The sequence below is a fragment of the Drosophila virilis genome, chromosome 4 (genome assembly GCF_030788295.1).
Source record: "Drosophila virilis strain 15010-1051.87 chromosome 4, Dvir_AGI_RSII-ME, whole genome shotgun sequence".
NCBI lineage: Eukaryota > Metazoa > Arthropoda > Insecta > Diptera > Drosophilidae > Drosophila > Drosophila virilis.
Window position 1 is genome coordinate 11,912,963 of NC_091546.1, and position 12,846 is coordinate 11,925,808.

Genomic DNA, 12,846 nt, shown 5'->3' on the forward strand with positions numbered 1-12,846 from the left:
TGCAAAAAAACTAAAACCGTATTCTAAGAAAACTTCACTTTTTGGGATGGGATTGGCTCAATCTTGATGTTTGGTAGCAGGAATAAACTAATAAATTCATAGACACCCTAAATTTATTCGTAAATATACGTTTAGCCCTCATTTAAGACGATAAAACGCTTGAAATCTCCAACTTCATTGGGTTCGCATGTTTCACTTGCTTTAATCTTCGGTGGCAGCATTTTCTGTAGAACCGAATCCATCTGCTCCTTCATTGCAGCTTCATTGTAGTCACAATCCTTAACGGGCTTAAGTACTGGCTGGGAGATCAGCTTCAAGTCCTTGCGCATCAGCAGCCGTCGGCAGAGCAGCTGCAGTGGCTCTTCCAAGTTCCACGCAGCGCGTGCCGACAGCTCGCAGTAGTCAAGGTTGTCTTGTTTTCGAAATAATAGCTCCGGGCACATGCGCTCCAGTTCCGCCTTGTTGCCGCAGACGACCACCGGCAGCTCGTTGCCGCAGATTTCCTCGAGGCGCTGCTGCCAACGTGTCACGCTGGCCGCAGTGCTGGACACGCTCAAATCGAACATGATGATGGCACATTTGGCGAAGAAGAAGTAACCATTGTGGAGTCCTCCGTGCCGAGAATCGCCTGCAATATCCCACATCTCGAGCGCGACGGCCTGATAGTTCGTCTCCAGCAGCAGCGTGTGCACATTGAGTCCGTGTGTGGGCACATGCTGATCCTCAAACTGTCCAGTTGCATGACGGCGCAAAAATGTAGATTTACCGACACCAGAGTCCCCAAGAATGAGGCACTTGTATGTGTGTCGTGCGGACAAGCTAGGTCGAAACTCCATGTGCTAATATGTTCGTATGTGTAAGGAGGAAATACAAAATATGAAGCTCTGTGCGTGTGTGTGTGTGTGTGTGTCTAAGTCGGTTTACTTTTAGAGAATCCAGATAACTTTGATTTAAATTCCCTACACCGATTTATATATCAAAAATGTAAATCAATTACGGCGATCCGGCCTTAAACTCCTGTCGTGGGTCTTGCCTATTGTTGATAAGGTGACAAAAGGGAAGAATACATTTGTGCAAATGTATGCAACAGGGAGACGACCCTAACGACCCTATAGAGTAATTACCTACTCTTGATGAGCACCAGAAGCCAGCAGAATGGAAAAAGTGCCTTTTTGGAGCTATAAGTTTTTATATACATTTGGATGCCTTATTTATTTCATGAAAATATATTTAAATCATCAGAAAATGGCAATCATAACCCTTAAATTATATAGCTCAAGGTATAGTAAATAATTATGGTAAAACACCTGAGCTTGAGTTGTTTAAAGAGGGTGTCAGTTTGTTTAATAATCTTAACTGTTTTGTTTATGTTTGTTGTTATTGCCGCTGTTGTTGTTAGTGTTTTGATAAGGGTTCGTTTTGCCCAGTTGGTTGGAAAATTTGAATAGTAAGGAGCGAGCACTCATTCGAGTTAGTCAAATATTTGTAATTGCACGCGATGTTTACACGAAATAGGAAAAAAACAAATTCAATTGGCCAACTTGGCGACGGTAACGCTTACTTCGCTGGCCGGGTGGCGGCCGGGGGAGTGGCAAATAAAACAAAAACATTTCAGCAATGAAAATAAACGTGCAACTGTTTTAAGCGTGCCCCGACTCCCCCCTCCCACGATCGGCACTATTACCCCACCTGACAACAAATGAGGCGTTAATTGTATTTACACAGCAGTTATGATGGCCATTTGATGGGCGCCCACCGAATGCACATAAAACTACAAGACAGGTGCTTAATTCGTTCGGAACTTGTAGTTTATGAGCAGTTTATTAGCTATTGTTCCGAATTAATGGCCTGTCAGTTTTTATATATATCTTGTTTAGATCTTTCTCTTTCCCAACCACATTTCTACAAATATGTCAAATACGATTTGTGAAATTGAGCAAAACATACACACCCTGTTAAAAGTTATTCTTTATTAAGAAACAATAATACATGTTAATGACCAGGGCCCGCAATGCGGAGCAACTCCCCGCCTTTATATAAGGTTCGTGAGCTTGCTTTTTCACAGTCTTGAATCCATGTTTTGGTTCAAGCCCAAGTTGACATAATCTGATTGCTTTCAGATAGAACATAAAAATATAAAAATTAGATGCCTAGTTGGACTAGATCGGCTGATCTAGGATAAACGGCCAGATCTACCTCACTGCATTTCACCTGCATTTACAAAACTTTGTTATAATATTATTCATGCCCACATTCAATGAGTAAGCGATATGAAAAACGTAAAATAACAACCCCAATATGTGTAGGCTTTAAGTAGGGTCCCCTCTGGTAGTTTAACAATTTCGATGGGATTTCAAATCGCCTAATTGAGCTGCCTTTGCCAGACAAATGTTACTCGGATTGACAGCGGAAAACGCAACGCTTGACATGACATAGGAACTGCTCGAGCTGCTGCTGACTGCTGATTGGTGACTAGTGACTGGTTACTGGTGACTGGTTACTGGGGACTGCCGACTGCCGTCTGCCGACTGGTGACTGGTGACTGTAGCTTGAGTAGTGACAGTGGCAGACGAGAGGGTCTTAAGTGCGGTGGCGGTGGCGGTGCCCGGATTCATCCATCTACGGTTATGCGTTGGCGGCGCAATTGTCAATTCCATCAATCACGGCGAGTGACATTTGGGTTACCATTGCGAATTGAGAGCTACATTTTCTGCTCTGGATGCTGTAATTGATGTTGAATGCGCCAGCTACATATACCCAACCGGAAGCACCTAAGAGCAGCTGTAAAAGGATGAGAGCCTGTGAGAGAAGGGGGAAGCGGACAGAGAAATTAGTAACATAACCGGATTTCACATTTTCAAATGCAAAGTATTTTCAGTTTGGTCTGAAAAGCCTTACTGGCTGCTTCCGTGGCCCGGCTCGCAATAAAAGCCATTTGACAAAAGCGAAAAGCCGAAAGAAAGAAATCCCAAACAAAGAAAAACAACCAAGCGAACAGAACAAAAAATGGAATAATATAAAGCACGCACCCACACATACACAAAAACGTATGGCCAAAATGGATAAGCTTCCCCCCTTGGGTAAATGGGGGAGCGTAGGAGGGCCCCATAGAAAATAGCATTACTTTCAGCCAGCTTCCACAGTCCCTACGGCCTGCTGCCTTCATCGAACATCCTTCCTGGCTTTTCCAAGCGCTTTTGTGTGGTGGCGTACCAGTCACAAAAAAAAAAACCGAAGTTTTCGAGCAGCTCTGGGCTGTGCGGTTGGGCGGGGCAGCGGGCAGTGGGGCAGTGGGGCAGCGAGGCGTATCCGTTGGGTGACTTAAATAAAATTTGTTGATTTTATTGAAAAGTGATGATGTGTCAAATTTTTTATCGCATTACCAGCGCGTAGCTCTTATTTTGCTTTTAACCTTGTCATTTGCATAAAATTCGCATTGAATAGACACATTAGCATTTTTAATGGCCCGCTGCCCGCCGGAACTCATTTCCCGTATCCTTCATCATGAGCCTTCGGTCAGCGCTAGTCACGCCGCACGCCTCCAAATTTATCAATGCTGAACACGTTTGGGGTTGAAGGTTGTCCAAAAAAAAAAAAACAAAAAAATCTACAATTGCTATCATCAGCATGCCGAACATTAAATACCCTAGAACTGCCTTATGCTTCGACTTTGACATATGCTCAGAGCATAGAGCATAGAAGTCTATTCGATTGATTCTTCCTAAAAAACCATTTGAATTTACCAGAAGTTTTATCATATGTATAGTTGAACTTCTCAAATATCTCGAAAATCGAAAAAAACTTTTCATACAAGGATCCATTTGTTGGTTGTTGCGCGACATTAATATATTTAAGTTGTGGTATAGAAAAGGTATCCTTCTATGCGTTAAAAATTGACTATACAATGACTAAGCTCTAATATTCTCTACAAGGGTAAAAAGACCGTAAGAAAACCATGGAAGTGATGCACTCACTGAAGTGACAATTGAGCAATATTTCTAGACCCCTGTGGGGAATAGAGACTGCACTGATTCCAAAGACAAATTGAACAGCTTAATGCATGTCAAATTGTCAATTGCTTTCGGTCTATGCCGAATACTGTTTAGTTTTGGCTAGTTGAATGAATTATGTACATTCATATTATATTTTTATACTCCACTAAAGTGAAAAAAAAACTTTTGACATTTGCTATAATTTCTTAAGACAAAAATATTAAGAATGTGTCAAGTCACGAATGATTGGTTTAAATGTTTATAAAAAACTCTTCTTATTCAGTAAATGGTAAGCTTTAAGCTGGCACCACATTTGATTTTATAAATATAAATTATATATACTTAGTATATTCAACAAAATTTCTAATAATGGTAAGAACTTAGATAATAATGGTTTCAACTTATTAACGTGCCTTCACACGAAATATAAAACTATAAAAAAGCCAAGATATGAATCCGATGATATGGGTCCGAGGATGTTACAATCCAGCTTCGAACCAAATAGACTTTACTAGAATCAAAAATCGAACCAAAAACTATTATTTATAAAATAAAATTCCCAATTCGAAACCTCTTTCGTTCAGACCCAAGCTGGCATATCCATGAAGTATATTCAATACATAAAGGTAATATCTCAGATATGGGTTCTTTCTCAGATATGTTTTCAGAGATTTGCTCAAAATGCGTTGACTTGAATTCGCATTTGTGAATTCTTAGTTTCTTGATGGTTAGTATATAGATATTCTTTTTGAATTGTTACTACAAAAGACTTTCTTAAACACAGACAAAGACTGTTTAAATAGCAACTCCCTTGGCGATTTCACAGAGTAATCCGCAGAGTGAAATTTTATTCGTGATGGCCTAGTTCCGTTTGCTGTGAGCAGATGGAAAGCAATGGCTTTGCATTAGAGCGCATCTCGGCCATAAATAACATGACGTTTCATTAGGCGGCGAAAATGAAAAGCTATGATCACCTGGGCTGGCACCTGACCAAAGAGCGCAGCGGAGCGACGGAAGACAATCGCGCGCAGGACGAAGGACCAACTGGAGGACTGTAATGGTGTGTGCTGCTGCTGCTGTTGGCAGGTGTCGGCGCAGGTGTTTTAATCACACGAACGCGGCGCATTTGTGCCCGGTAGTTGGTACGCATAAATTTTCATTTCCATTTTCATGGCTCAACGCACAAAACGCAGGCAGGACAATGGCGACAAGGACGACTAGGACGACGTTTCGCCATTTGCCTTTGTCGCTTTTTATTGCCTGCACTTCATTTGTTGACGCTATTTCGTTGCCGAGTGCTCATAAACCGGCAACGACTGCGACCGGCTGTGGCTCCAGGCTCAGGTCCAGGCCCCAGTCCCCAGTCCCCAGTCCGGAGTCCCGGCCCGGTCCCTTTTTGGGTTGATGAGCTAACCGCAAAAAGTTAATTAGAATTAATGCGTTGGGCGTTACCAAAAACACAGGTCAAATCGCATTTAACTGCAGCCCAAGCACAACAACTGTGGCCCATTAATATTTCCACACGTTGATGGCTTCCTCTCTAAAGACCCAGCCGACGCGTTGCCATTTTCGCTAAAATGACGCGCAATAATCATTTCAATATATGCCAAGAGTAGAGATCACGTACTCGGGACACTTTAGAACAAATACGTGTATCAAAATGTAACATCACACCGAAAACACCAAACAGCATCCACATGCAACCCACTACACAACGGAGCAGGCCGGGCACAGACCGTGGCCGCAGTCACGAAATGGCAACAGCCGCCACAGCAAATAGACGAAGTAATCAAAAAAGAAAAGCCAACATTTACCCAGTCGAAGCTGGCTGTACAGCAAATATATTGTAGTCCCTTACAGCTTACTCTGATATCCTTTTCAATGTATGGGAATACCCGATTCTTGAAAATATTTGTGATTTTCAATCATTCGCAGTGCAAGTTGCTTATTTTCTGTCGATATCTTTCCCCATTTTCAAATTGTCAATAATTATCGATGTTGGTAGATAGTTTTTTAAAACATGCTTCGATAAATATTAGAGCTAGATTCTCTAGACTTGTATGTAAAATCTCGTATGGTCCACTCAGATAAATAATTTATTTTTTATTGCCATTTCATCTAAATTGTAAAACAAATAAGGATCCCAACGATGATAACTGGCGCAAAACGGACTAGCTTTTTCTTCTTTTATAGATATCTACATACATATATGTAAGAGTCGCCTTCCCAAAAAAAGACACACCCGATTCCTTCTTGATATAGTCAAGGCTTGTTTTGCATGGCTGCTATGAAGCTTTGCATAGATACCCCACTATAAGTATAAATGCACGCTTTGTCGAGGTTTTGGAATATTTCACTCGCGGTAGCGAAAAATTTGTGGAAAGCGGGCTAGCATCTTATCGCCTTCAAAGTCACTTGATTTTCAAAAATAATTGCAATCTACTCACAAAGGAGCTTTTTGTTTTCTTATAAGTTATACAAAATGGACATGCCAGAAGCACATCTGCGGGAAGTATCTTATTTCAAAACCAGATACAGTTGGGTAATCTCACGCACACACACACACACACACACACACGTACACCCACACACACCGGCACACAAACAAAGCAAATACACAGAAACAACAGGAAAGTTTTACTTGCGGACAACGTGGAACACGAAAAAAAAAAAAAACAAACCAAAAAAAAAAAAAAAGAAAAAAACAAAACTCATCAGCAAAAATGGAGGTCGCCACGGGTGCAGTAAACGTGGCTAATGAATGCTTTTGGCCCCAGCGCTGATGGCAGCTCTGTGTTTAATTTAATAACACACGCACACAACAGCCCCAGACACACACACACACACACACACACACACACACAACCAACACACACACATAAACACAAACTCACTCAGTCAACATATGCTCATCGTTTGTCTCTGTCTGTGTGCGTTTATAAGTATATTGAACAAATAAATTTCGAAATGTTGACAACATTTTGCTGTTTGTTCATAAACGAGGCCATCGTCACCTGTGGGAGCAGCACACGTGCCCACCACATGCACACGCCCAACCACAGAACACATCCCGGCCGAGCTGTAGCCCACATCGGAGTCCGTGTTCTCGTTCAGGTTCACGTCAAACAACGCCCGGCAATAAAAACTTGAAGCCACAGTCGTCAGCCCGAGTATCACCCATGGGGGCTAGACGCATAAAAATAAAAAAAAAAAAAACAAAAAACTTTTATAATAGCCATATATAGTATTACAAGGTACATGGTATTTGGTATATGGTACATGGTATATGGGTACATGAATACATGGTGCATAGTATGCAAGTGCACAGTCGTCCTCCTAGGTACCATGTACTGTAACTGTCATGTTAAATCCGTAAAAGTTTTACGCAATTTGTTCAAAGTTTATGAAATACACTCGCCGCAATAAAAACAAGTCTTCAAATGGAATGGTCAATAAAACAGCAGCTCATATGAAGATCTCACGAGTATCTATTGGAATACTTTAAATATGGAACAATACGGAACAAGTACTTTCATTAAAAAAAGTTGATTTTCTAAAAGTTTAAACTGTTATCATAGCAACTTATTTTTTAAATTGATTTTTTCAAATTATATTGCATATTTTTCGAAGCAGGTCAGAATTATAATATCAATTATATATAGGTACTAGATATATCAATTACTATATAGGTACTAAGTATAGATTTCCTAAATAACTCGAAGACTTATAAATTGCTCCAATTGCTTATAATTCTCAAAGAGTTCATGAAAGCAAAAATCAGAGTTAAGGCTTGCAAATTTAGAACTTAGGCTGAAACTGTTGAGGAAAACAAATTGAGATCTTTTTACTAATTCAAATAATAAAGTTTTTATGTTCTCCAGCGCTATTTGAGCATGTGAATGATTATTTAATAGCTGTATATTTATTATTAGGCAATTTTTGGCATTTATATGGCATAGTTATGTGCAAGTATTTATATAGCTGCTCGTTCAACTGTATCAAACTTTATGGAGCATATAAAATCGTGAGCTTCCAATCAATTGCAAAGTCATTTATTACAAATTTTAGGTGCACTTCTAATGTTAATAAAAATTAAGCCCTCCCCCCAAACAACAAAAAAAAAGAAAACGTCTTATCGACTAAGGCCAAGCCCAGTTAACAGACGCGCTTCGTTGCGCCCACCAGAAAATGCCACGGCCCTTATAGAGGGGGGCACGCTCAAGAAAAAAGCCAATCATTGCAGCCCCTAGTTTCAGCTCTAGGAGCTTGGGAGCTGCTGTTGCTGCTGCTGCTGCTACTGCTTCGACCGCCTTTGGGAGTAGGTAATGTCGCTTCATATTTCAACGTCACTCGCATCGTCATCATTTTTCTGTGGCCAACACAGGGTGAGGGTGAGGGCGAGGGCGAGGACAGGGGCAATGGCGATGACATCAACAGTTCTGCATAAATTTGCACCCGATAAAAATTTCAAATGTTTTCATCAAATCATTTTTCGGTGCGCAACAGCCGCCAGTCGAGTCGCCACTCAGGACTCAAGACTCGAGTATTCATCATCCATCATTAATGGTGCGCCTGCCAGTGAAGGAGTTGAGACAGGCTCTTAGACCGCGCCCCCAACCCCTCGAAGGCAATTGTAGATGTGGGCGTGGCTGGCTGTCTGGTTGACGGAATGACATTACTTTTTAATGACTTTGACTTTATGCAGCAAATGCGTTGCCTTCGTCCTACCTTCAGTTTTTGTTGCCGTTTTATGTCGCAATTCGAGAACTTTTTAGCACTTTTTTATTTCCACTTTGTTTTTCTCATTTTTCTCCTTTTTTCAGACTATCTGATTGAAATTTGTGTTTTATTTTGTTTTCGATTGATTTAACTCAGTATTTGCCGTTTCAATTAAAGTGGTACACAAATTTTTTGCATATTCGAGCGCCAAGAGTTGTGTGTTGTGCGGTTGGGTTGGGCGTTGTTGGGGGGGGGTTGTTGCCTTCGGCTGATGGCTGCCAATATGCGTATCATATTTTCACAGCGAGATATTTTCCGCTCATAAAGGAAAATTGACTGCGAAAATTGTTTTACTGCAGCTACTGGAGCTGTCTCAGTTCGCAGAAGCGTTCTCTCTGTGTGTTGTTGTGGTTGTGTCTCTCTGTTTGCCTGTATGTGTTTGTGTGTGGTGTTGTAATTTGTTTGCCCCTTTTTTCGCGTATGCATTTTTACGTTTTTATGCGTTATTTTGCATGCATCAGCACGTTATTAAATTCCACTGTGCCAAGCCGCAAACAAAAAGCCAGCGAAACTCCGTAGATTGCCGGCGACTCGTCAACACGCATCCGCCCCGTAGCCCAGCCAAATCCATCTCCCCACCAAAACCCTTGTCCTTTTAACACCCGTCCATTGTTCGCATCCAGCAAGCGTCTTATTTAACCCACAGCCCACGGATAAAAACCAAACGTAAAATCATACATACGCCCCTCCACCCAGACAAGCATGGCAAATTCGGAACATTGTTCCATGTTAAGCTTCAGCTCCCTCTAGGTCTCTTCAAACATTTTTTTATATTTCATATTAACACTTAGCTTCAATATTATTACAGTTTTAAATCGAGTACTATCTATATAATTAGCATATGAATTGGTTTCTATATACAACGATTTTAAAAAACATCATACATAATCGAAGCTTACTTTACCAATTACGTATATATATGGATGTATATACCATATTCATTTGCTTTTATTCCAATTTAATGCAGCTAATATACATTTACTCTGTTAGGTTAACAGTCTGTTAAAACAACAGTCCGCCATCTATTGACAACAGAGGCAAAGTGAACTGTTATACCGTTAACCGTTAGCACAGTTTTAAAGATAACCGTTAGCGGGGAAGCTGAAAATGTTGATTTAACATTTATTTTTGAGCTACATTCGATACATATATTTCCATCTCTTTTTAATAACGCATTTTAAGATGAGAGATTTAATTTCAATTAATAAATATAAAATAAAATTATTAATTCTGGGTAAACATTTAAAAAATAAACACATTGGTACAATTTATATTTCGAAACTTAAGAATGGTTTTTGTAACCTGGTAAAAAAATGTTTCACTGCTGGTTGCAATTGCATTTTTTTTTTTTTGTAAACTTTGTATTGCACTTTTGAAATAAGGCAAGCAAAACCAATTTTTAGACAGAACTACTTTTAGTTTAATCAGTTATACTTCAATTTTAATTTAATATGAAAATTATGTTTTTTATGCTTTAATTATTTTTTTATAAAAACAAGTTGAATAAAATTTATCATGAGATTGCATCTTTCATCGGTTGCGTAAACAGTTTGAAGAAAAAACATTTACAAGCTCTTTTTTTTGCTACATTTTCGCATTAAATCATTGACTTTAAATGGAAGCTCACCTTTAAACTTAGTCAGCAAATTTGCAATAAATACAAATTTCACTCAACCTCGATATAAACACATGCAGTGCAATTCATCATTCGCCCACACCTGAAAGGCTGGTGAAAGGAGTTGAGCTGTGGGGAGGGGAGCTGAGAGGTTTTTGTACGGAATCGACAAACGTCCCATTAACAGAATTCAATGCACAAAAACTCCCGAGCTGGCTGCTTGGCGTTTTGAAGCCAAAAAGCGAATGTCAACACTATCAATCATTGCTTTGACAGTTTGAGTGCTTGTTTTAGTATTTGTGCTTTTGATTATGTGACGTGCACACACACACACACACACACGCGCACACACACACACACACACACACACAGTCATGCGCGCATACAGGCCAAACGCATACATACATATTTGCGAATGCGGGGCGCATCAATTGATACACTTACAACAAATTGTTTGTACTGAAACACGTGGGCGGCATTCGTTTGGCGGGGGGGGGAGGGTGTCGTCGTCAGTAGAGGGTGGAATGGGTGACTGGATGGCAAGCGTTTGATTGATGGAGCCCCGACCTGAGCTATTTTAAATGAACAAATTGAATATGTGCACACATATGTGTGAATGATTATTGAAATTTAAGAAGGCACCCAGCAAAAAAAAAGCTGAAATGTGCATATACAAGAAGAAAAGGAAGCGAAAGGGTCCGATTATCCATCAGAGTTATGTTTGCAGATTGTGTTTTAATATATATCATGATATTCCAAGAGCGGAACCAATGATTTTAGCTTATGCAAATCGAAGAACTGCTTTTATTGTGTTTGCAAATTTGTATTCATAAAACTTACTCTGTGTATCTAAATGTGTGCCAAGAAATCTGTTAAATTTTTAAAACAAATATTTATTGTTTTCCAAGGAAACAAGTAATGTTTAAAACCTTTATCAATAGAATAGAAAGAATATAACTATTTTTACTATATATCAAAGTATTGCTGTAGCCTTGCAGTAAAATTTATTAACAATAACTAAAACAAAATCTTAGATCAAAAGGAAAAACAAAAACAATTTGATTAAACACAATGGAAACAAAAACTAAACGTAAACAATAAACAATCTGGAGAGACTACTCGTGGTGGGCAGCTCGGTCGAATTGGAGCTTGAACGGATTTGGTCGGGCTCGGAATGTGGCCAATTGGCGCTGCTTTTTGAACTCCTCGTGCTCGAGACGTTTGCGCTGCTCCGCCTGCTCCCGGCGTCGGGTTTCCTGCATCAGATGCGACTTTGAATTGAATATCTTGCGCTGCTCAGCACGCAGCTCCGTGGAGAGGCGGAAGGGTTTGACCTCCAGCTGAAACTGCGAGGATTGACCATTGGCTGGCTTCAGTGGGGCCGCATTGAACTTGGGCACCGGCTTTGTCTTGGGGCGCAGCTTCTGCTGCTGCAGCCGCTCCTGCTCGCGTTCCTGCAGCAGCTGCTCGACCTTCTGGCGTCGCTTTAGCAGCATGTTACGTGACGTTTTCAGGACATTCGGTGTGACCGCACAGGTTATGTGATGCACGACCTGCTTGTTGGCCAGCTGCTGATGGACCTGGTCGAAATTGGGCATGGGCCGGCTGCGGAACTGGCGTTGGGCACGCTCCTGCTCGAGCCGCTGGCGTAGCAGCTGCTGTTTCTTGTGTTCATAGATGTCCTTGAAGCGGTAGGCCTGCGGCGCGGGATCTTGCTGCGTAACTGCGCCCGTTGGCACCTCCTTCTGCCAGTCGGAATCAACGGTCTTCAGCAGATTCTCGAGTACAGCCACTTGCTTCTGGGCATTGTCGTATACAATGCTCTGGCGACGTTGCAGCTGCTCGAGATCCTGTTCCAATTGCTGTTGCTTCAGCGTCTTCTCGTCATCATCATTCAACTTCTCCTTGGACTCGGCCATATGCTGCTGTTTAACCTGCGGCTGCAAATTCATTTGACCGAAAAGATTTTCGGTGTCCTCCACCTCAAACTGGCTGCAGTTGTACTCAAATTTTAGCTCCGACATTTTATAAATGTACTTGTTTCTGGCAAGATCTTATAACTTTTATAAATGTCTAATGTTGTTGCCCAATCCCCTTTTGCTACTCTCATTAACAGCCTACTCTAAGCCCCGAGCAGCTGCTCATGAAATGTGTGTTTCGAGCATTTGTGAAAATTTCATTTGAATTATTATTGCAGACACTGCTTATGCCTCTATATGGATAATGTATAAAGTCTTGACTGCCACTTGGGCATGCCCATCAGTCGACATCCTTGAGTTCCTGCTGCTCCGCCCCGCACCCCTGCCTCTCCTTCTGTCACACTGCTCCTGCAATTGCATACATCGCATTTGCTTGGCGCTGTCTGTTTCCTGCCTGTCCAACTGTCTGTCCCTGTCAGTCCGCATGGACTGACGTAACGTAACGTCTATGTGGTGTCAATTTGATTGCAAAGGTAATTCA

General features: G+C 41.1%; 2 protein-coding genes across 2 annotated transcripts; both read right to left on the reverse strand.

The window, feature by feature from the left end:
- Positions 1 to 131: 131 nt before the first annotated feature.
- Positions 132 to 836, reverse strand: LOC6628894 (GTP-binding nuclear protein Ran, testis-specific isoform). Its single transcript, XM_002052059.1, has one exon. It carries the CDS (start codon positions 834 to 836, stop codon positions 132 to 134), a length of 705 nt encoding a protein of 234 aa, XP_002052095.1.
- Positions 837 to 11,373: 10,537 nt separating this feature from the next.
- LOC6628893 (zinc finger protein 853) lies at positions 11,374 to 12,479 on the reverse strand. Its single transcript, XM_002052058.4, has one exon. The coding sequence runs from the start codon at positions 12,408 to 12,410 to the stop codon at positions 11,502 to 11,504; it is 909 nt and encodes a 302-aa protein (XP_002052094.1). The 5' UTR covers positions 12,411 to 12,479; the 3' UTR covers positions 11,374 to 11,501.
- Between the last annotated feature and the right edge of the window lie 367 nt (positions 12,480 to 12,846).

Bases quoted from the DNA above. Each gene is read 5' to 3' on its own strand.
- LOC6628894 (XM_002052059.1), bottom strand. From the start codon at position 836: ATGGAGTTTCGACCTAGCTTGTCCGCACGACACACATACAAGTGCCTC.
- LOC6628893 (XM_002052058.4), bottom strand. From the start codon at position 12,410: ATGTCGGAGCTAAAATTTGAGTACAACTGCAGCCAGTTTGAGGTGGAG.